At 41.5% G+C, this 25,122-nt stretch overlaps 1 protein-coding gene across 7 annotated transcripts in view; it reads left to right on the forward strand.

The window, feature by feature from the left end:
• Frmpd2 (FERM and PDZ domain containing 2) overlaps positions 1 to 24,047 on the forward strand; it is a 109,115-nt gene extending 85,068 nt beyond the window's left edge. For 5 of the 7 annotated variants that reach the window (XM_076931457.1, XM_076931456.1, XM_076931460.1 and 2 more), the window contains 4 exons: positions 2,148 to 2,246; positions 14,240 to 14,583; positions 20,557 to 20,832; positions 23,024 to 24,047. In XM_076931457.1, coding sequence (XP_076787572.1) covers positions 2,148 to 2,246; positions 14,240 to 14,583; positions 20,557 to 20,832; positions 23,024 to 23,027 — 723 coding nt within the window. In that variant the 3' untranslated portion in view covers positions 23,028 to 24,047. Of the gene's footprint in view, positions 1 to 2,147; positions 2,247 to 14,239; positions 14,584 to 19,619; positions 20,833 to 23,023 lie in introns of those variants that run through there. The other 2 variants (XM_076931462.1, XM_076931463.1) reach the window with 1 other exon arrangement.
• The last annotated feature ends 1,075 nt before the right edge of the window (positions 24,048 to 25,122 follow it).

Genomic DNA, 25,122 nt, shown 5'->3' on the forward strand with positions numbered 1-25,122 from the left:
GCAGAGGGCCTGAGTTTGGTTCTTAGCACCGGTGACCAGTAACTCACAACTCCCTGTAACTCCAGCTCCAGGGAATCTGATCTTTTTTTTTTTTTTTTTTTTTTTTAATCTCTACAGGGATCTATACTCACATGTATATATTCACACACAGACACAAACATACACAAAATAAAAAATAAAATGAAATATGAGAGTGAGTGTGGAAGAGAGAGATAAAGACACGCACACATACAAAGACACACACACAGAGACACACACACAGAGAAACAGAGAGACAAAGAGACAGAGACACACAGAGAAAGACAGACAGAGACAGAAAGACACAGAGAGATTGACTTGTAGTACAAAATCCCAAGGAAGTGTCTTTGTTGGTTGGGGTATTAGCAGACTTTAGTGATGGGGTGGGCATGTTATTAGGAGTTACAGGTGAGTATCCTGATGTGGAGCCACCTTCCCAAAGTCAAAGTCGGGTAGGAAGGAAAAGCTAGTCAACTCTAGAGACAGAACAGGTGCAAGGATTCACCGGCATGATCTAAGGTTTTCACGGAGGGATGGAATCATCCTGTGACGACCCAGCCGAGGAAGCCAGGAGCCAACACCAACCTCCTTCTTTTCCTTGTCCCTTCCTCCAGCCAAGCCCATGAGGAGACCTCATGCAGCCCAACTAGGGCATGTCAAAACAGGGTATTCAAAGATGCAAAGTAGCTCTGTGTGGGACACAGAGGTTGTCAAGTTCCCAGAGCCGTGTGGGTTTATAGATATTTATGTGATCCGACTGCAGATCTCTGGGAACCTCTGCTGGAGAGCTCCATGAGGAGCTATAGACAAATGAGGGAGGCAGATGAGGAGGCGGCTGTGCATCCTCAGAGGTCATGATGGGATGGGAAAGACAGGAAAACCACAGAGGCTGCAGAGGATGAAACAAGGAAAGCAAAGCCAAGGCTTTTGTGTATATATATTCAAATGCCAGGAAGAGGGGCTATGAGCTTTCTGCCACTGTGACAACATGCCTGAGAAAACTGACTTTAAAAAGGGAAATTTTGTTTTGGCTCATAGTGTCAGAGCTGTCAGTGAGTGATCATTCGATTCCATTGTCTATGGGGCTGTAGTGAAGCAGACTTTATGGTGGGGAGTGTGTGGCAAAGTGAAGCCTCTCTGCTCATGGCAGCTGGGATGGAAAGACACACAACACAGAGGCAGACAGAGACAGAGAGACAAGGAGACAGAGAGATGCAATATCCCCTTCAAGTGTACAGCCCAGTAACCCAACTATATAGGCTCTACTTCCTGTAGATCCCATGACCTCCAACAACTCCATGAATTGGGACCCTTTGTCACACGAGGACATAAACTTGGAGAATACAATTTAGCAGACCCAAGTAGTTGAGCAGACATTGTGAAGCAGCTGGGCCAGAGGGTCTCAAAGAGGCATGATGCTCCTTCTTGTGGGATATTTGGTGGATCCTGAGACAATTGTGGTTGTCACAACTGATACATTTTAGCTGTCACTTTAGACTGGAGATATGCTGAACATCCTTCAACATACAGGTCCCAACAAAGAATTCTCTAACCCAGAAGGTGGCTAAGGCAGGAGGTTGAAAGATCCCGATGTATATAGGAAATGGGAATACAAAGTCACCTTGTGCCGATGGCAGTGAGAGGGTGGTCCGAGCACAGGGACAGTATTGTGGAAGCTCAGGCTGTGTTGCAAAGATACGCAAGTGGGGAGAGCAGATGTGAGAAGCAGTAGCAGGCAAATGCAGGTTCTGTGAGCTGTGTGGTTGGGGTGAGCAAGGAGGTTGCTCAGCAGGTGTGCCTGTTTTGGAAGGATTACCCCTGGGCAACATAGAAGGAAATAGGCAGAGTCATGAGGGAAGGCAGGGATCAGAGATGAGGTCACTGCAGTTCCACAGGGAGCCCTAGGGCTTCAGCTTCTTTAGGAAGAGATCCCCCGAGTGCCTCTGCGGTATCACTGCTGTGAGATCTCAAGATGCTCTTCCTGGCTATACATTCCAGGAGTTCCAAACTCCTGAGTCAAACAGTAGGTTAAGGTTGTTTCCTAGAAGCAGGGAATAACACAAGGCAGCAGCTCCCTCCCCTCCCCAGGGAGGAAACCCCAGATATGACTGTGACTTGTTTTCTTGTAGGAAGTGCTCCATTTATTGCGTGGGGCTCCAGAGGAAGTGACGCTCCTCCTCTGCCGACCCCCTCCAGGGATACTGCCTGAGATGGAGCCAGGATGGCAGGTAAGATGGATCCATCCTTATTTCTCCTCACTGGCCCAACCAGTCATTCACTTTTCAGTCTGATGGCCCTGAAATGCCCATCACTACTTTAGGGGGCACAACAATAGTGCTTGTTATGGGGACAGAAAAACATCTGGCCCCCAAATCTTAGTGCACCCATTTCCCTCCCTATTCCCATTGTGACCACCATTGTGACCTCCTTGTAGATCTGTAGAAAATGGTTAGAGTCTGGTCATACAAGTTCTAGGCTGTGTCCTTTGGTCTCTTGAGCACATAACTAAGGCAAAGAACTTCCTGCAGGAGTTTCCACACTTTCTGACTGAAAGCTGGTCTACTCTCCAAGACTTCTGCTGATTGGGTAAGGCTCCCCACACCCTGGAGCCTTTGCTCAAGGGCAAACCACACCTAAAAAATATGGTGGTGTTTAACCAAGTATCTGTGTACTCCTGCCTAATGAAGTTAACACATGAAATTGTCTGTCACCTTTTGGAGGTTCCCTGCTGGGACTCTGGGAAATTGACTCTTTGACAGAGATTTGAGAACAGAGAGCATATGTCCCTGGCCCACTGGAATATCACTTTTTGGGTTAGGGAGCTGTCCTCAGCAGAGGAGGAGGTCAGTCAGCCATAACAGGGATTTCAACTGATCCCACAGGGAGCTCTGGAGCTGAGATGGCCTCTGGAGCCTGTCCAGAATAGCACACCAATGTTAGAGTGTGCACTGGTCCAAGGGACAAAACCTAACTTTGACGGAAACATCCCTTGAGCTGATTGCAGTGCCTAGGTGTTGGGGAAGCACAGCTATGAGCCACAGCTGCTTTCCCAGAGCACATAGAAAAGAAGCAACTAGTTTCTGGTACCACAGAAAATGGAGGTGCTTTTAGGAATCCAGTAAAGAGTTCTATCAGGTAGTTGTTTGTGGATAAGACGTATAAGATCCAAACTAGGAAAAACAAAAATAAAAACAAAACAAAAACAAAACCCAAAAAACCAAAATGAGTTTGGAAGTTGCTAGTATATAGACTTATATAAAGGTATGGAATGGTTGAGTCCATCACCTCACTTGCGAGCATGAAGAACCCAGCACTGAGAGGTCTGGTATAGAGAGCTAAGGCTGAGGAGAAGGGCCAGGGGAAGAGGTGGAACCAGGATGCAGTGGGCATCTTGTACACAGTGTGTGATCGACGGTACCACTAAGCAGGATGTACCAGTTTGAATATGGTTGCAGAAAGCTAGAGAAAAAAAAAGGTCAGAGAAGCACCCTGTGGCTTTAGGAAAAGATAATTTACTAGAGACACTTCCCTCAGAATTCACCATGATGCAGAGCAAAGGATTGGATGGCTGGTAGGCTAATGGTGAATGGGGTGAGGGTACAGGCTGACCACGAAGACTTCCGTGAATGGAAGACTTCTGTGAGTAGTGGAGGATTCTTTTAAAAAAAAAAAAAAAAAAACAAAAAAACAACCCCCCCCCCAAAAAAAAAAAAACCGTTTATTTATTGTCTTAGTTAGGGTTTTACTGCTGTGAACAAACACCATGACCAAGGCAAGTCTTATAAAAGACAACATTTAATTGGGACTGGCTTGCAGGTTCAGAGGTTCAGTCCAGTATCATCAAGGCAGGAGCATGGCAGCATCCAGGCAGGCATGGTGCAGGAGGAGCTGAGAGTTCTACATCTTCATCTGAAGGCTGATAGCAGAATACTGGCTTCCAGGGACCTAAGAGGAGTGTCTTCAAGCCCATGCCCACAGTGACACACCTACTCCAATAGGGCTACACCTTCTAATAGTGCCACTCTCTGGGCTGAGCACATACAAACTCTCACATTTATTTATTTTATGCGAGTACACTGTCACTCTCTTCAGAGACACCAGAAGAGGGCATTGGATTCTATTACAGATGGTTGTGAGCCACCATGTGGTTGCTAGGCATTCAACTCCAGACCTTTGGAAGAACAGTCAGTGCTCTTAACTGCTGAGCCATCTCTGCAGCCCCAGTAGAGGCCTCTTAAATAATGTGTTGTCCTTGCTGTGAAGTGGTGATCACAGGCGGTGGAAATGGGAGAAAGTTGTTGGGTGCTTGAGAAAGATGGAAGGTCATCTATAGGGAAAAGATCTGGTGCAGAGAAAGGTTATTAGGAATCCTTGAATGTGTGGTGACCTCTGGTATTCAGCGGGGCCAGAGGCTTGGCAGTAGGTGTGAAGGCCACACAGCCTCACTGGGAACCCAAAGGAACTTTGTAGCAGGTGCAAGGCACTGAGGTGGAAGTTAGCTGAGTGGCATGACAGGAGGAAGCTGGGAATCTTTTTCTAAGAGGGTAAATTGGGGTGGGTGAGGTTGAGTCAAAGAGCAAGCAAGGATGTAGGTGTTAGGAATAACAAAAGGCACTGGTGATCATAGGCTGGAAGCTTTGAAGAGTGACAGCGGCAGAGAGTGTCTCAGGCAGGGTGAGGGCAAAGGCTTGAGGAATGAACACTCAAGAGCGCTCCCAGGAGTGAAAAGGGTGTAACTGTTCTGCCTCTATTTTTAAAACTTTCATCCATTTTAGATTTGATTTTTATTATGCCCTTTATAATAGACACAGTCAATCAGTGGGCGACTGGTTTTGATTTATAATTTAAGTGTGCATCTTTGTGGAGGGGGGATCCCTTTCTTTTAGTGGGTGGGGTATGCTGTCACAAAGGCTCACCCAAGGGAGGATCCTTCGTGGTGGATGTGAAACTTTCTCTGTTCAACTGAGACCAGGATTGTGACTTCAGCCTTTTGCTTTTTTGCTCTATGAAGGAAGGGAGTTGGTTGTTGGGTAGCAATGCTGATCTAAATTTCAGGAAAGTGTAAAATCCTAACTTCCATACATTTATAAAGATTAACAAACACATGTGTAACCTGTTTAAACAGGGAACCAGGCAGATGTTAAAACTGATGAAAATGGTTCAAAAGAGAAGTCAAAGACCAGCATGCTCATGTCCGGAGTTAGAAAAATGTCCCTGCTGTTATCAGCAAGGCTGGGATCAGACAAGAATGCCCTGCTATATAAACAGTGTAGAGTCTTCCAGTGAGACGTGATTATCTTGCCACAAAGAAAGTAGCCTCGCACTTTAAAAAGACACAACAGGTCAATAAAACCAGAAGCTAAGTGGCCATAGGGCTGCAGGCAGCAGATGTGAATCAGGTCATGTTGAGAGAAGTGTTGAGGGGCCCAGGAAAGAGAACTGTGCTAGGAGTCCAGAGAATCTCTGAAAGCAGGCAAAGAAAAAGGAACTTTCTCTCTCTCTCTCTCTCTCTCGCTCTCTCTCTCTCTCTCTCTCTCTCTCTCTCTCTCTCCCTCTCTCTCTCTCTCTCTCTCTCTGTCTCTCTCTCTGTGTCTCTCTCTGTCTGTCTTTCTCTCTCTCTCTTTTGAAAATAGATTCTGTTCTCATACAATATACCCATATATACCCTGATTATAGTTTCCCCTCTTCTACTCCTCCCAGTTCCTCTCACCTTCCCTTCTCTCTGGAACCACCCTCTTTCTGTCTCTCATTAGAAAAGAACAGGCTCCTAAGAGATAACGATCAAACATGGCAAAGTTGTACACAGCCGCCCATCATGAGGAAAAGATATCCGAGAACAGGTACAAGAGTCAGGGAGCCACTCATTCTCACAGTCAAAAGTCCCGTTAAAAACAACCTAAGCTAATAATTATTATATACACTCAGAGGTATAGACCCATGCAAGCCCTGTGCTTGCTGCTTCAGTTGCTCATATGTGCCTTGCTTAGTTATTCTGATGGCCTCATTCTCCTGGTGTCCCTACCCTCTCTGGCTCTTACAGTCTCTCCACCTACTCTTCTGTAGGAGTCTCCGAGGTCTGAGGAGGATATGTTTGTTGGAGTCCTCCAAGTTAGACTCTCCACATAATATCTGACTGTGGCTTTCTGAATCTGTTCCTATCTCCTGCCAGAGGAAGCCTCTCTGGTGATGAATGCATGAGGCACTATAAGTATAGCAGACAATAATACGTTTTATTTATTTATGCATTTATTTTTAGATCAGTCATGTTTGGTTCTACCCTAGATCTTTGGATTGTCTAGTCTCTGGTTCCTGGTTACCCAAGCAGTGTCATGGAGTGGGTCTTAGGTCAAATCAGACATTACCCAGCTACTCCCACAGGTCTTATACCACCATTGTTCTAACATATTTTGAAGGCAGGGCAGATTGTAGCTCAATTGGGTTGGAGTCCATATTTTCCTTTTGGTAGCCTGCAGAGTACCTTCCCACACCAAAGAGACTAGAATGTAGGGTGAGAACTCTGTGTAGGCACAAGTTCAATTTCTCTAATGAGTTGTGTGGTTACTGTCCTTGGTAATGGGGCCCACTGTCAGATTTTAGAGAGCAGCCTTTTTTGTCTTAGCAACAGAAGTCATTTAGAGATTTTCATGAGACCCACTTGGCCAACATCCCAACTGAATGCACCTACCACTGGAAGGCTTCCTTGCCTGGCTAAAAGAGATGACCAGCTGAGACTCTGTTCCCCTCATTTCTAGGACCTCTCATTAGGATCCTAGATTCATTAAGATTGTAGATTCAAGGAAGTTTCCACGTATTAGGTTCCCCCTCCTACCGAGTTCTCTTCTCCAATTCTAGCCGTCTCTATTTGCATTTTCTCCTTCCACCCCATCTTCCCCAACCTGCTCCTTACCCCCCTCCTGTCCTCCCATAAATTCTATTTCTCCCTCCCAAGGAGATCCATGTATCCCTCCTGGAACCTTCCTCTTTATCTAATCTCTCTGGCTGTATGGATTTTATCATTTACTTAACAGCTAATATCCCCTTATAAGTGAGTGTATAACAGGTAGTGTGTAGTTTCTACTACCCCACTTTAAGCTCTGGGTGGACCTCAGTACCAGCCCCTCCCTGGTTCTCTTATATCCTCAGATGAAACACACACACAGACACACACACAGACACACACACACACACACACACACACACACACACACACACACTAGCTTAGTTTTAATACACTTTTTAGCTCAATGGTCAGACACCTCTAAGCTTCCCGTGTCTAACATGCCTATATCTTAACTTCCAGCTCAGCACCCTAAATCTTCCCTCAGCTTAGTTATATACCTAATCTCCCTCCTGCTACCCCAGGCCCAGTTGGGGAAGGGACCAATGGCAATTCCACCTGACTATTTCATATGGCTCTTTCTTCCTCCAAAGCATGGCGAAACTCTTTCCTTTCGTGTCTGCAAGCCTGCCTATGGGAACCTGGAAGTTTCACCTCTTCCACCCAGCCATTGGCCACTGTATCTTTATTGAACCATCAAAAACCAACTGGGGAACAGGACCTTCAGCATCCAGAGCATCAGAGCCACCCCCTACATACCATATTTATCTCTCTGGGTCTGGGTTACCTTACTTAGAATGATTTTTTTCTAGTTCCATCCATTTGCCTGCAAATTTAATATTTTTTTTATCATCCATTGTGTAAATGTACCACATTTTCTTCACCCATTATTCTTTTGAGGGGCATCTAGGCTGTTTCTGGTTTCTGACTATTATGAATAAAGCCACAATGAACAAAGTTGAGCAAGTGTCCTTGTGGTAGGATGAAATATCATTTGGGTATATACCCAAGAGTTGTATATTTGGGTCTTAAAGTAGATTTATTCCAAACTTTCTGAGGAATCACCATTGATTTTCATAGTGTTATGTAAGTTTTTATTCACCAGCAACGGAGAACTGTTCCCCTTGCTCCATGTTCTTACCAACATTAGCTGTCACCAGTGTTATTGATATCAGCTTTTTAGGCAGGTGTAAGATGGAATCACAAAGTCATTTTGATTTACATTTCCTTGACGGCTAAGGATGTTGAACATTTCTTTGAGTGTTTTCAGTCATTTGAGGTTGCTCTATTGGAACTCTCTGTTTAGATCTGTTCCCCAGTTTTTAATTGGATATTTTATTTTTGATATCTAGTTTCTTGAGTTCTTTATATATTTTGGATATCAGCCCTCTGCCAGATGTGGAGTTGGTGAAAATCTTTTCCCATTCTGTAGACTGCCTCTTTGTCTGACAGTGTCCTTCACCTTTTCAGTTTCATGAGGTCCTATTTATCAATTGTTGATCTTAGTGCCTGCACTATTGCTATTCTGTTCAGAAAGTCGTATCCTGCGACAATGCATTCAAGGACATTTCCCAATTTCTCTTCTATCAGGTTCAGTGTATCTGCTTTTATTTTGAGGTCTTTGATCCATTTGGACATGAGTTCTGTGCAGGGTGATAGATACGTATCTATTTTCATTCTTCTATATGCCGGCATTCAGTTTGACTAGCACCATTTGTTGAAGATTCTGTCTTTTTTTCCAGTGTATGTTTCTGGCCTCTTTACCAAAAATCAGGTATCCATATGTGTGTAAATTTATATCTGGGTTTTTAGTTTGATTCCACTGATAAAACTGTTTTAATACTGATATTATGTAGTTTTTATTATTATAACTCTATAGCACAGCTTGAAGTCAGGTATGGTGATACCTCCAGCAGTTCTTTAATTTTTCAGTTTTAAAAAAAATTTTCTGTATGAAGTTGAGAATTGTCCTTTCAAGGTCTGTGAAGAATTGTGTTGGAATTTTGATAATAATTGCATTGAATCTGTTGATTGCTTTGGGTAGAATGCCCATTTTTGCTATGTTAATCCTACCTATTAATGAGCATGGAAGATCATTTCATCTTCTGATACCTTCTCCAATTTCTTTCTTCAAAGACTTGAAATTTTTATTTGTTTGGTTAGAATTACCCAAAGTATATTAACTGAGGCTGTTTTGAAAGGTGTTTCCATGATTTCTTTCTCAGTCTGTTATTTGTATATAGGGAAGGTTTTTGTAAGATAATTTTGTATCCAGCTACTTTGATGAAAGTGTTTATCAGCTGTAGGAGTTCCCTGGCAGAAGTTTTAGGGACACTTATGTATACTATCATATTTAATGCAAATAAAGATACTTTGACTTCCTCCTTTGCAATCTGTATCATCTTGATCTCTTTCAGTTAGATTATTGCTCTAGCTAGGATGTCAAAAAACTATATTGAACAAATATAGAGAGAGTGGGCAACTTTGTTGTGTTTCTGATTTTAATGAACTTACTTTGAGTTTCTCTCCACTTAATTTGATGTTAGCTATCGGCTTGCTGTAAGCTGTTTTTATTTTGTGTAGGTATGTTCCTCGTATTCCTAATCTCTCCAGGACTTTTATCATGTAGGGGTGTTGGATTTTGCCAGAGACCTTTGACAAGAGGTCAATGATTATTTTTCTTTCTTTGTTTATATAGTGGATTGCATTTACTGATATTTGTATATTAAATTATCCCTGCATCTCTGGGATGAAGATGACTTGATCAAAACGGATGAGCTTTTTGATGTCTTCTTGGATTTGGTTTGCAAGGATCTTGTTGAGTATTTTTGCATCTATGTTCACAAGGGAAATCTGTCTGGAATTCTCTTTGTAGAGTTTTTATGTGGTTTAGGTATCAGGGTGACTGTAGCCTCATAAAATGAATTTGGCAATCTCTCTTCTGTTTCTATTTTGTGGAATAATTTGAGGAGTATTATTAGCTCCTCTTTGAAAGTCCAGTAGAATTCTGCACTAAAATCATCTAGCTCTGGGCTTTTTTTTGGGGGGGGGTGTTGGGAGACTTTTAATGACTGCTTCTATTTCCTTAGGGTTATAGGTCTATTTAAATATTTTTTATCTCATCCAGATTTAACTTTGGTAAGTGGTATCTATCAGGAAAATTGTCCATTTCTTTTTGATTTTTCCAGTTTTGTGAAGTACAAGTTTTTGAAGTAAAACCCAATGATTCCTTGAATTTCCTTGGTGTCTGTTGTTATATACCCCTTTTCATTTCTGATTTTGTTAATTTGAATATTTTCTTTGCCTTTTAATTAGTTTGAATAAGAGTTTGTCTATCTTGTTGATTTTTGAAAGGAACCAACTCTTTCATTTATTCTTTGTAGTGTTTTCTTTTTTCTATTTTATTGATTTCAGCCCCAATTTTGATTATTTCTTGCCATCTACTCCTCTTGTGTATGGTTACTTCTTTCTGTCCTAAAGCTTTCAGGTGTGCTGTTAACTTGCAAATATGAAATCTCTCCATATTTTTAAAATGTAGACACTTAACACCATGAACATTCTTAGCATTATTTTCATTGTGTCCCATAAGTTTGAGTATGCTGTATAATCATTTTTATTGAATTTTAGAAAGTCTTTAATTTCTTTCTGTCTTGACCCACTTTTTTCATCCAGTAGAGAGTTGTTAGGTTTTCATGAGTTTGTAAGCTTTCTGTTGTTTCTGTTGTTGTTGATATCCAGCTTTAATCTGTGGTCATCTGATAAGATATAGGGAATTATTTTGATTTTCTTGTGTATGTTGAGACTTGTATTTTTGTTCAACTACACGCTCATTTTTAGGAAAAGTTCTATGAGGTGCAGAGAAGAATGTAAATTCTTTTGTGTTTAAGTGAAATGTTCTTTTAATTTTTGTTAGGTCCATTTGGTTTGTAATGTCTGTTAGCTCCAGGATTTCTCTGCTTAGTTTTTCCCTGGATGACATGTCCATTGATGAGATAGGATGAAGTTTGACACTACCATTGTGTGAGGGACAATATATGACTTAAGATGTAGTTGTGTTTCTTTTACAAACATGTGTGCTCTTGTGTTTGGCACATAGATGTTAAATTGAAATGTCATCTTGGTGTATTTTTCCTTTGATGAGTATGTAATATGCTTCCCTATGTCTTTTGATTAGTTTTGGTTTGAAATCTATGTTGTTAGATACTAAAATGGGTACATCAGCTTGCTTCTTAGGTCCATTTGATTGGAATGTTTTTCCTAACCTTTTACCCTGAGGTATGTTTGTTGGGTACAGCAAAAGTATGGGTCCTGTTTTTTGCATGTATTCTGTTAGTCTGTCTTTTGTTAAGGAATTGTGACCATTGATATTGAGAGATATCAATGACCAATGACTTTTGATTCTTGTTATTTTGTTGTTGGTGTTGGTGGTGGTGTGTATGTGAATGTGTTTCTCTTCTTTTCATTTTGTTGATGTGAAACTATTTATTCCAACCAGGCAGTGGTGGCACACGCCTTTAATCCCAGCACTTGGGAGGCAGAGGCAGGTGGATTTCTGAGTTCGAGGCCAGCCTGGTCTACAGAATGAGTTCCAGAACAGCCAGGGCTACACAGAAAAAACCTGTTTTGAAAAACCAAAATAAAATAAAATAAAATAAAATAAAGAAAAGAAACTAGTTATTCCTTGTGTTTTTATGGGTGTAGTTAACATCCTTAGGTTAGAGTTTTCCTTCTAGCACCTTCTGTCTGGCTGGATTTGTAGATAGATATTGTTTAAATTTGACTTTATTATGGAATATCTTATTTTCCCCATTGATGGTTTTTGAACATATTTTTTGGGTGTAGTAGTCTGGGCTGGTCTTGTTACAGTCTGCAGCATATTTGTCCAGGCCCACCTGGCTTTTAGAGTCTCCATTTAGAAGTCAGGTGTAATTCTACTAGGTCTTCATTTATGTGTTACTTGGTCTTTCTCCCATGAAGCTTTTGCTATTCTTTTTTTATTCTGTATGTTTAGTACTTTGATTATTATGTTGTGAAGATGCTTTCTTTTCTGGTCCATGCTGTTTGGTGTTCTCTAAGCTTCCTGTACTTTTATAAACATCTCCTTTTTTTGGGTTAGAGAAATTCTCTTCTGTGGTTTTGTTGAAAATATTTTCTGAGTCTTTGAGCTGAGTTTCTTCTCCTTCTTCTATATCTATTATTCTTAGGCTTGATCTTTTCACAGTTTCCTGGATGTGTCAGGAGTGTTTCAAATTTAACATTTTCTTTGATTGATTTATTTATTTCTTCTATTATTTCTTCAATGCCTGAGAGTCTTTCTTCTATCTTTTGTATTCTGTTGGTGAAATTTGTCTCTGTAGTTCTGGTTCAAAATCTTAAATTTTTTATTTCTAGAATTCCCTTAATTTGTGTTTTTTTTAATTGCTTCTATTTCCAGTTTTAGGTCTTAAACAGTTTTAGTCATTTCCTTTACCTGTTTATGGGGTTTTTGTTTTGTTCTGCTTTTTAAAAGAAATTTATTTATTTTTTCCTATTGCTAGATTTATGTTTTCCTGGGTTTCTTTAAGGTATATATTAATTTCCTCCAATTGTTCATTGTATTTTCCTTGAAGGATTTACTCATTTCATGTTTAAGGACCTCTATCATCTTTGTGTAGTTGGTTTAAGTCTTTTTCTTGTGCTTCGGTTATGTTGGAATACTCAGGGCCTGATGTGATAGGATAACTGGGCTGTAGTGGAAACACATTGTCTTGGTTGTTGTTGATTGTGTTTCTATGCTGATATCTGGGCATCTGTTTATGGAATGATTCAAGATCTAGGTGCTGATTTCTGGATTTGTCTGTGTTGGAGGGATGTTTTATTCTTTGGTTTCTGTTTCCTGTCTGGATTTTTGGAGAATCTGAATGCTATGTGTTACCTGTTTTTCTGGCCTATTCAGCTGCTGCTCTATTTACAGGGAATGCCTGCTAGTGTTGGAGGCTGGATAACTGGGGTGGGTTGAGGCAAGGAACATTGGAAGGAAAGGACTTTGTGGGGAAAGGGAGATCACAACAGGGTTGATACTGGGTGTTACTGGATGTCAAAAGCAGGAGTATCTTGCTTGTTTGCCTGGGAGGTGCAGCCTTTGGTTAGCAGGGGGAACATCCTGGAGTTGGGGTGTGAGATAAAGCAAAAAGTTGAGGGAGGGAGGTTAGGAGGGTATGATCTGTGGGATCCACAGGAGTTGTGAGGAGGGGTGAGGGAAAGCTGAAGCTGGTATTCTGTTGCAGAACTAGGGATGAGACTAGGAATTTTGTTTAGAGCACAGTATTTTTCCTTTCCCTTTCCTTTCCTTTCCTTTCCTTTCCTTTCCTTTCCTTTCCTTTCCTTTCCTTTTTCTTTCTCCTCCTGCTGTCATTTTGTTTAATTTGCTAACACAGCCATTCTCCCTCATTCATGGAAGATGACCCACAGTGGATACCTGAAAGGTTGGGCAATTCTGAACTCTCTGTGTACTTTTTCCCTATCTGCCTGGTGGCATTGCTGGATTAACTCCACAGAACTACTTTGGCTTCCATATTTTCTTCTTTGCATCACTTTTTTTTTTTTGCGTTTGGGGCCATTAGTAACTAAAATGAACACAAGCATCACTGATTCAGGTCAAGAGAGCTAGTACGATAACATCCAGGTAGTATGTATGACATGGAAACACAAGGCACAAGGGGTGACCCATGTTCTGGGCAGGCTGCAGCTAGAGGGTAGCTTGAGAATTTGTCATTCTACTCAGAACAGCATTTCAGCTTTAAAGGATGGATTCATTGTTCTTTGAGTTTTCCATTTAATACTTTCAGAGTCCAGTAAGATAAATCATAAAGAATGAAGTGATGAGCTAGAGAAACTACTATTTTTTTTTCATTAAAAATAGTGCTTACATTCTCACTGTCACTGCCCTCAAACTAAGGTACTTAAAGGTAAGACCTAGTACGTTGCCCAGGGAACAAGGACAGGATCTGGGACCCTGACAGGAGAGACACTGATTGCAATGTCTATCTCTTTATAGCTTAGGCTTAAAAGCACCTGGAACATCTTCTGATTTCTTTAAAAATATTTTAATTTTAAAACATGTGTGTGTGTGTGTGTGTGTGTGCCTATAGTATGTGCATATGAGTGCAAGTGCCTACACAGGTCAGAAAAGGGTATCAGAGCCCCTGGATCTGGAGCTACAGGTGACTGAGAGCTGCCTTAGCTGGATGCTGAGAACCAAATTCTGGTCCTCTGTAAGAGTAGTATTTGCTGTTATCCACTGTGCCATCTCTTCTGCCCAAACCTTTTTATTTTTTAAACCTCTTTTTAGAGTTTCTTCAGTGTGTGAGGCAGTGCTTGTAACCATTCACATTTTCTCAACAGACCCCTGAACTATCAGGAGACCAAAGATTCACCATGGCAACCTGCGCTGAAGCAGAGCAGAGCCCCAGCCTGGATCAAGAGGACAACTGGAGGGACAGTACCTCTCTGGATGCAGGAGAAGGTCTGAGTCCCAGGCCAGAGTCTTCCTACAAGGCTTCGAGAGAGGTGAAGGGAGACAGAGACAAACAGAGGCCCTGGGCCAGGTCCTTGATGCATCCTATGGAGTCTCATCCTCATGTGTGCAAACTCCACCCAGAACCAGAGACACCAGCACTGGCCACCTCTTTGGAAAAGGATATGAGACAAAACTGCTATTCTGTGTGTGATATCAGGAGACTGGGAAGGTAAGATGTGCCATGTTTGCAGACACTTTGTAAGCTCTGTGCATTGCATTGCCACCTGATTGCAATCAAGCAATCACTTACCATAGAGAGGCTTGCAGTGCCCAGCCCTGTTTCAGGCTTTTGAGGGGAGTAAGAAACAATAGAAACCTGTGGTTGGAGTTGCTACAAACTTCCTTGTGAACTTTGGGGAAAAGCAAACTCCACCCAAGTGACAATCATCCCCAGCATGTTCTAGAGACTACTGATGGCAAGCCTTGTGTTCTCTCCCAGCATACAATGTGTGTTCTGCATCCCCATGGTCTTTTCAGTTGCTGTGGTACAAAGGGAGACCTTGTGCATATCCTCATTTCTATTGATGACATAAAACATTGTTATCAACACTATCTGAAAGTGTATTTCCATCTTCAAACCCAGGATAAAACTTTCATTGTAATGACTATTTTTTTTTTATTTAGTCTGCAGTTCGGTGCCTAACCACCCTTAAGAATTTCTAGTTTTAATTCCTATTCTCATGAAAAAAAATTAAAATTCAGTTTAATATATATATAAAATATTTAAATTTAATATATTTATTAATATATTAATAAATTAATATATAAATCAATATAAATTTAATAAATTATATATATTATATATTATATTTAAATAAATATATATACCTTGAAACTTGTTAAAAGCAGGGAGAGGGGGGAGAGGAGAAATTCAGAGGAGGGGAGAGTATGTTTCTGTTGCTTGGCATTTCTTAGCTTAATGCATGGACATGAACAGTTAACAGCCAGGGATAATAATTTGTGTTTGAAACTATATAAAGCTGTTGGGATTCAGTGACTCTCTTTTCCAGTCATTGGAACAGAGTGACAAGAGCAGAGTCATGGGGACCAATAGGTGGCATAATGTGCTCAGCCCTCTGTGCCAATGAGTTCTCTACTTCTGTGTCTGACCAATCCCAGATTAAAATTATTAGAAAATGCATTTCTGCTACACATATACAGGTGTTTGGGCTATTATTTTCTAAGAAATATAGTCTAAGGACTATCTATAAACCATTCTCATTGTATTGTTACTATAAGTGATCTAGAAATGAGTTAATATTTACAGCAGGAGGTCTGGAGATGATACACAAGCATGTGCTACCTTTTATATAGGGGGTTCCAGCATCTGGGGAGTCTGGTCTGGAGGGGGCCCTAGAGCCCATCTCAGAGGAATAGTAAGAGACCACTGTATGGAGACAGGATGTTACAGCTGGGCTCTAGGAGAACTGTTGCAAATAGGAGCCAGTATTACTGTATCAGGAATCCAGATACAATGTTTAATGAATGCTGTACAAAACAAATAAAACCGAACTGCTTTGCAACATAGAAACAGCATGAGCAAGCACGTCCATTCCTAATTCTCATTATCTAATGTTCCTTACAATGTTACAGTTCCTTACAATGTTACAGTTACAGCTTCTTACAATGTTACAGTTCCAGTTCCTTACAATGTTGCAGTTACAGTTCCTTACAATGTTGCAGATACAGTTCCTTACAATGTTGCAGTTATAGTTCCTTACAATGTTACAGTTTCTTACAATGGAATCCTAGGTATTGTATGATGTGCCTGATGAAGTGATAAAGGGAAGAAGTTGGAGACTCACCCAAGGGATGCATAACAATTCTCCTTCCCTATGGGCATAATGCCATTTGTTTAGATTTCTAAAGGTTTTAAAAACATGATTGTGTGTGTGTGTGTGTGTGTGTGTGTGTGTGTGTGTGTGTGTAGTGTGAGACTATAGAAGTCACAAAAACACTCGGGAGACTTAGTTCTTTCCCTGCACTCAAACTCAGGCCATCATATTTGGCAGCAAGCCTTCTTATCTGCTAAACCATCTCAGCATTCCTAGATGTCTAAAAGTTTTGTTATCAGGGAGTTTGAAAAGAGACTGTTGACTGCTGAGCTAAAAGTATTTCTGGGTTTAGGTGCAAGTCTAGTTAAATCTAGATTTACATGATGTCTTTAACTCATCAATAGTTAATAAAACATTTTTAACTTTTAATTAGCACAGGCCGTCTGTGCTTCATTCATGATATCACATCTTAGCAGGTTTCATATAAAAATCAACTCTAAACTCATCCTCCATGCAGGAGCACACACACTGCAGGAAAGCCTCCCTGAGGGCTTCTAGGGTACACAACTTGCTTCTGCATGAGTAGCCATTTCTCACCCCACTCCGTTGGTCTGACAATGCTCCCTTACGTTGTTCTGAAATTTACCTTTTCATATTTTTTACTTGCAAATCCTAACCTAACTTTCTTTCTTTCTTTCTTTTTTTCTTTCTTTCTTTGTTCGTTCCTTCCCTTCCTCTTCCTCTTCCTCTTCCTCTTCCTCTTCCTCTTCCTCTTCCTCTTCTGCGTCTTCTTCTTCTTCTTCTTCTTCTTCTCCTTTCTTCTTCCGTCTCCGTCTCCTTCTCCTTTCTTCTCCTTCTCCTTCTTCTTTTTATTATTATTATTTTTTTAGAAAATAATATTTTTATTTATCCTTTGAAATTTTCTTGTAATGCATTTTGATTGTATTCACCCTCCCCTAACTCCTCCCAGATCCTCCCCCAGTGTTCTCCCTACCCACAGAACTTTATCCCTTACCTCTTAAACAACAAAACCCCCCAAAACCGCGGAGTCTAGTTTGTGTTGGCTGACTACTCCTGGGTATGTGGCTGGCCCTGGATTGTGATCAATACATCAAGTGTCATTCCATTAAAGAAAACTGACTTTCCCTCACCTAGCAGCAATTAAATGCCAATAGCTTCTTGGCAAGGAATAGAATGTTTGTACAAGAGAACCATTTTATTTTGGCTTTTGTTTGTTTGTTTTTTGAGTTAGATCAAATTTGACTTACTTGCAAGGATACACCATGTGCCCTAAACCTGTCATTTTTAAAGGCTGTTTCCCTTTTGAGGGTCACTTAGAGTCCTTCAGGTTTATCCAAAACATTCTAGTGAGACTTTTGATTCTCAGTTGCTGTGGTTACCACTTTTTGTTTTACTGTTTTTTTTTTTTTTTTTTTAAACATTTTTGGCTCTGTGGCCCTTGTGTCCATGGGCAGTAGTAGTACCCTTTGTATTGTTCCTTCTGGGACCATGTGCCCCTTTGCATTTGATCACATGATGGTCCTGGGGATGGCAACGTTCTCCCCCACAAGCCTCCTGTTTCCTGATTATTCTTTTTGCCTCATTTTCTTCTTCCATTCAAGAATGCTTCTCTCTGAAAGAACACAAAACATGACAACCCCTCCTCCACAGGACAGTCATTAGCTCAGTTAATGTACTCATGGCTACTGTATCTGAAAAAAAAAAGTATAGTGTGTACCCAGAAATCGCAAAAGGAGGAGTCTCCAACTTGTGAGTAGGATCCTAGTTAGTGTTTAAAAGTGGTACTGAGTTTCTCTATGGACTCCTTAGGAGCACCTGAAGGTCGGAGGTGGCTGTTCCTGCCAAACTGGCCCTTTTATTCTGGCCTCTCTGGGTCATACACTCTCCAGTTAGAACAAAAGGCACAAACTGTGAAGCATGTAGTTTAGTCAGCGTTACCATCCTAGGTCCACTAGTGCTTGGGCCTGAAGAGTTGTCTTCCCTCAGTTGAGGCCTTCCCAGTTGTAAACTAGCACCCCAATTCCCAGGCTGCTGTGCAAATCAGAAGAAACAGGACAGTTCAGTGACTGGTACACAGTAGGAACTCAGCACTGTAATGAGTTCCTACTCTTTCTTGGGCAGTTTCTGGTGAGAGGACAAGCCTCATTAATTGAAATTCCCAGAAAGCTGCCAGAACTTACTCTCTGCCAGGTGGCTCCTTCTTAACACCAGATGGCTGCCAGCACCCAAGCAAACACAGATTAGGTTTCTTTCCCTTCCCTGTTCTCATCTATATCCTATAGCCAGAGACTATACAGTTCTCATATTACATTGTCATGGAAGGGTTGGATTGCCTACCTATGGCTGAGGATACATTTTTACACAAGGCTGCTTGCTAAAGTTTGGATATAAGGTGACACTCACATCAAGTCTCATTATGTAGGATGTCCGACACCATCTATTCTTTTTCTGTAGGAGAGAGCACTTTATCTTTGGCTAAAGATCTTAGTTAGGATTTTACTGCTATGAACAGACACCATGACCAAGGCAACTCTTAAAAGCCGACATTTAATTGGGGCTGGCTTACAAAGGTTCAGTCCATTATCATCAAGGTGGGAACATGGCAAGCATGGTACAGGAGGAACTGAGAGTTCTACATCTTCATCTAAAGGCAGCTAGAAGGATACTGACTTCCAGGCAGCTAGGGCAAGGGTATTAAAGCCTACACCCATGGTGACACACCTACTCCAACCGGACCACACCTTCTAATAGTGCTACTCCCTGGGCTGAGCACATACCAACTATCACACTAAGTCTCATGTCAAAGCTAGAGGTATTCCTTGAAAGTGTGGATGGGGCTGATGGTGAAGATGCAGATTAGCCAGTCAGGCAGCTCCACTGGCCTATAGGCAGCTGTATTCTGCACTCTCAGGCCTCCTGTGTCTGCCTGTGCAGTGCCTGGCTTTTTTTGCTTTGTGTTATAACTACCTGGTGTTCCCTCACCATGCTTATAAGAAAACATAATTTATATACAGTTTGATCACATTTATTAAAATTTTAAACCAATTTCCCTCCCAAGTACTTGGCAATTTTTAAATTGTTTTATAGTCGCAGTAGAATCATTTATTTTTATATACAAGCATGCATATATTCACATGAAATGCATTTTTATACATATCCTGTAGCTATCTTTTAGGAATGGAAATAATGCCTCTTCACAGTAAAACTCAGGCTGAGGTACATACTGTCTGCTTTTTGTGACTTTGTAGCATTGATTTTTAAGTGAAAAGCTCTTTGTGGGAAAGGAAAGCAGGGATGGGGGCAGGTTACAGAACTAACTCATTGGTCTGGTGTGGGGAAGAGGCTGAGAAATGAGGACCCATGAATTTGGTTAAAACAACAACAACTAAATCTCTGTCTTTTCTCTTAGATTTTCCTTCTCATCTTCTCTAACCAGATTAGCAACAGACATTTTCTGAGTGCCTCTCTGTACGTCTGCCATGCTGCACAGAGCACCGCACTGTCCACAGGACTGCTCTTTCTCATCCAAGGCATGCATACCTAACTTGGATCCTCCCTGGAAGGCTGAATCTTTCTCTTGCATCTGTGTGTGCATCGCCAGATAATGAGTCTCACCGGTCCTCTGCCTCCTGTGTCCTTCTTTTGACATGGGGAATAAATGTCACTCTGTATACACATGTGTTTTATCAGTGCTTAGAAAAGGACCTGGTATTAAGGACCTGGTATTTGCACAAAGTGCTTTGAAGGTTGTTCCTACTCTCCTTGGGCTCTTTTCCTCTAATCTGTCTGCCAAACTAGTTCAGACTGTCAGAGTCATGAAAACAGCATGTCACCAATGGAAACCTTACCCTGTGCCAGGAGTTCTAGAAAGAATGTAATGTATAGCAATCATTTAATTTAAACATTTTAACAATCTTATTGATTCTATTCCACTGTTTCAGATAAGAAAATTAGTATTACAGAGAAGCATAAACCTATCCAGAATCTCAGTGTAAAAACCAGGTCCTAGAACTGATCCCAGCTCATGGCTTTGCCTGTAGTCCTGTGCCCTCTAGCAGCTCCCCCATGGGCTAATGTGAATACAATGAGTTGCCTCTGCTTGTTACCCACACTATAATATTTCTGAGCTGTTCTTGTTTTCACTAGCTTGGGAGTCTCACCAGTTCAGGAACCATATTATAATTTCGTGTTTGCAACATGATACCAAGGACATTCTTTGGCAGGAGATGTTTGAACCTGGCTGGGTCTTAGGTGATCAACCACAATGATGGTCCTGAGAGGCAAGGAGAGGATGGGTCAGGAATTTCTGATGAAGGCTGGAAGACACACAGGTTTCTGTTTTCCAGTCTTGAATTGGACAGAGACGATGCTGATGGTGCCACATGCTTTCTACCTGAAAGCTCTCCTCTCACCTTGGACTATGAAGAATACCTGACCCTCAACTCCACATCCGCAGGCCAGCTGCCCTGTGAAGAGTGTCTTGAGGCAGATTCAGAGACTATTCCTCTGCCTCAGTTCTGTTTGGGTGCTCTCCGGAAGTCTTCACTTCCAGAAGGATCCCAAGGAAACGAGAGTGACTGGGAGGACCTGGATGAGCCTGTGGCTACAGATAAGGTGCTCAGGTGGGTATCACACTCAGTGTGGGATATGGCTTCACAAGACTCACATGGGCTGGAGGGAGGGTCCCCTTGAGTATCATCTAAAAACTATTTCTTCTGAGTGCTTACTGTGGTTCCTTTTCCATAATGACTACCTTACCAATTGGGGGCTGTTTCATTTGGTACATCTAAGGCCTCTCTAGGGCTCTACAGTGACTAAAGCACAGAGGTAGAATTCAAGCCTTTCTCTCCCTGCTCCTAGGCCCACATGTTAAATATATCCTCTGCTGCCCCCAGCACACAGGCAGACACACCTTCTCTTCTCAGGCTTAGCTTTTAGGGGATCAACACATCAAGGGCTAATTTTAGTTTTGTCTGCACCTCCCTACCCTTGGGCTGCATGTGCTTCAGAAAATATGCCAGGCATCATGTTCCTGGATGCTGCCTGTAGAGTCATGGTGGTTGTGTACACATCAGAACATCCGACATGGTAGCACACATTTGAAATCCCAGTACAAAGACAAGAGAATCAGAAAAGCAAAGTCATCCTCAGCTACATAGAAATTCAGAGGCCAGCCTGGGGAAAAAAAAAAAAAAAAAAAAAAAAAAAAAAAAAAGCATAAATAAAATAAAATAAAATAAAAACAAAAACTACTAATGTAAGGACCCCTTTCAGAAGCTGGGAGTTGGGTTTAAGGCTGAGGGCAGAGCTTGCACCAAAGATGACAGAGAAGTAAGTACATCATAAACTGTCAGATTGGGAGTAAAGAGAGGATACGTTTCTACAGGCATGTAACCAATTAATACCTTCATAAAGTCCTACCATGTGTGTACAGATCCAATGTACAGAAAAAAAGTGCAAAATATTTAAGAAACATTCCTTGATAATTTCTTATCTAAAAGCTACCAGGCTTTCATTTTGGAAGATTCTGGCCTAGTTAAAAGACACTATTCACTTTGGTCCCATTTTGTCCCAGCCTAGAATGCCTTTCCCTGGCTGTACAAAAGGATGTTTAGCCATCACAAGTGCCTGAACTGGAGCCTCAAAGGACAATTTTTAAATGCCCACCTCCTTCCCTGCAGGCAAGCAGGGAAGGAGATGGGCATTTAAAAATTGAATATGATGCTAAAAGTCCCATTCTTATCTGAAATAGACAGCATGTTACTAGGAGGATTCTGAAGCTTTGAAGGCAGTTCACATACATTTCTAGGGAATCAGACAGCCTGACATGAATTGAAGACATAAAAGTTTGCAAAACTGTGTAACCACTGGGGAGAGGCTTATATAGAGAGAATGCTCATCTAATTGAGTTCAGTGGGGCCAGAGCATTGAAAGAAGGTTGAACAATCTGTGGGTACCCACAGGGACTCAGGTAAGAACCCCAAGTGTCAGTGCATATGAAATGCTCTGAGATTCCTACTGGGATTCCCAGCACCAGCTCCCTCTAGAGAGAGGGGCGAGAACAGGGCATTTCAGTGGGAGGCATGGGGAAACCATGCTATTTAAGGTCCCAGTCTACTATGTTGGAAAAGCTCCTCTGAGCTCAGTGCAAAATGTATTCCCTTTTCTGACATCTGAAGAGCTACACCATTATACCCTCTACCCAAGGAAGGCCACATGGTCCTTGGCAAAACTACAGGTTCAACTTCTTTCCCAATAAGAATCTGCCCAGGAAGTACCTGCAATTCCTGGAATGAATGCCTTTCCATGCAAATGAGGCATTCCCAGTACTTAAGTTTTAGCCAATGATGTACACTTACTCTGAAGCCTCCTTCCCGCTCTCCAAGGGGAAGAGTATATCTCTTCATATACAGCCCTCTTTCACCTCAAATAAAGTATATGCACACAAGCCTTTCCACTGAATATCACCTAAGAGAGCAGTAACATTAAAATCCTCTGAGAAGACAACTCCACACTCCCTCACTCTCCTACCCTTTCACATCCTCCCTCACATTTTTTAGAAATGTGAAGCAAAAAACAAACAAAAAACCAAACCAAACCAACCAAAAACTAACCAACCAAACAAACAAAAAAGTAAGACAAACGTAAACACCAACAACAACCCCTGCCCTACTCCAAACTACCAACAACAGTAACAATAAAATCACCAACCCACAGTCCAGGGGGATTGTAAGAAAAAGATTGAATTATATGATTTAGAGAGGTTTCTGTCCAAGCAATGAATGGCCTACTAAAAGCTGCCTACTCTTTCAGGTAGATGCACTCAGTGAGACAGTCTCCTGAGACAGAACCCCAAGGGTTTCTGCATGGGCATCCTTTTGGTGGAAGAGACCTCAGCTGACTTTCATCCAGGAAATGTATCTGCTTATTCTGCTACCTTGAAAGAAACATCTTCAAGACAATGGGCTGGGCTGGAGCTCCTCAACTAGTTATTAAGTGCTAACTTCTTAGAGTTCATGCCTGCTACCTCCAAGGCTAATCATCGTTAGTAGCCACAACTTCCTCTTCAGTTCTGAAGTTTAAGTCAAGCAAATGTTTGTGTGTATGGGGTGGGGTTCCCCTCATGAAAGGAATTAGGAACTAATTTTTCTATGTAAGATAAGCTGGAGCAGAGAAAGCGTCTGGCTGCCACACTGGCTCACCATTTTCCAAGATGGATGCCACATTCTGGTTTAACCGTTGAGTCCTCATTGGGCTCTGTGCTTATCTAGGTGTCTCAGTGTCCTAGAAAACATCTGTCAAGGGCTGGGCTCCAAGGCCACAGGGGAAATATTTTTCTGCATTGATTTTTCTATGTCCTTCCTTTAGCTCTAAATAGTCATGCGTTCCTTTTAAATGATTTTCCCTCTCTTGAACCTAATGCCTGATTCTCGTCATAAAGAAAGTGAAGTGCAGTAGACCTAACATTTACTTGATGATGATATGTAGCTGCCACCATTAGAACATGAAAACTAGTGGAACACATAGAAAAAACAGACCTGTTGGGCCATAGTGTAAGTCATTAGCAAGACACTGTATAATGGAGACCACATAGCAGAGACAAGGTCTCACATCAGGAAAATGGGGACAACCTAACAATGAAATGAGCGAGCACTTACTATAGGTCATGTTCTGCTATATAGGCTTGTTCTGCTGCTTATGGAAAAGACATTTCCAACAATCTGATTAGCCATTGTTTCAGACTGTTATAGCTCCTCATGTTGCTGCACAGTTTTATAGGCCTCAGGTTTGGAGAATTAATTAACTATGCAATAAAACGACTACATAATAACATTTACCAATCTGCTGAACTCTGTTTGTTTCTTCCATATTCAGACAAAAAATGAGCAGATACACAACCAAATAAACAGAGTCTTCTTCCCTGTAGGACAAGGCCTACAATGAATAAATATTCATTGAAACTTTATTTGTAATAGCACCAAACCAGAAAAAACTGTGTCTTTCAACAAATAAATGACTAAACAAATAGGGATAACCCATGAAAAATGAACGGGCCATTAACACGCACAACCAGGTGGATGGAACTCGAAAGACTTGATGCTAAGTAAGATGAAAGGCAGTCCAGAAGACAGAACAACTCTGACACCATTTGGATAAGATTCTAGAAAAGGGGGATAGAAGTTAAGGAGGATAGAGAGGAGAGTGGAAGGGGTTGTGTTAAGAGATGGCTACAGGGATCATCCCCGTGAGGATGGAACTACCTTGTAATATTGTTTGTAGTAATATAGGGGATGTGTGCATCTGTGTGATGAGAAAATTATATGCCATTTAGCACATGAGTAAAAGACATCAGAGATGATCTGATCAAGATGGATGGGTTACAACTCATCCATCATTGTGGTATTGTAACACAGTTTTGTAAGATGCTACCATTTGTGCAAACTGGGTGGAGGGATCCTCTGTGATGTTTCAAGAGCTTGTAAAGATACAATCATTTCAAAACAAAAAGGTTTAATGAAAAGAAAGGGGGTGATTCCAAACTCCACTTGAGCTACTTCATGGCGCCCTCAAATACTGTCCGAATGGGCCCCGCAGAAAGCTACAGATATATAGACCAAGGGCAAAGCTGGTCGGCTGTAGTGACTGACTGCATCTGAGTTGCCTACGGCTGCTCACCAGCCTGTCTACATAGAGACATCACTGTGGTACTTGTAGTAGTTTTTCACAAATTAAAAAATCTAAAGTAATTCTCTCTCCTCATTACACGAGCTCTGTTGCAGAATGCAATCACGGAGATAAAAGGAACCAAAAGAATATTGGAAAACCAGTATCTGCTTGTTCCATTCCATCTTGACATATGTTTATTGAGCACTCACTACATAGCCAGGCTAAGGAGGTGGTGATGAAAGTGG

Source organism: Arvicanthis niloticus, chromosome 3, assembly GCF_011762505.2.
Source record: "Arvicanthis niloticus isolate mArvNil1 chromosome 3, mArvNil1.pat.X, whole genome shotgun sequence".
Lineage (NCBI taxonomy): Eukaryota > Metazoa > Chordata > Mammalia > Rodentia > Muridae > Arvicanthis > Arvicanthis niloticus.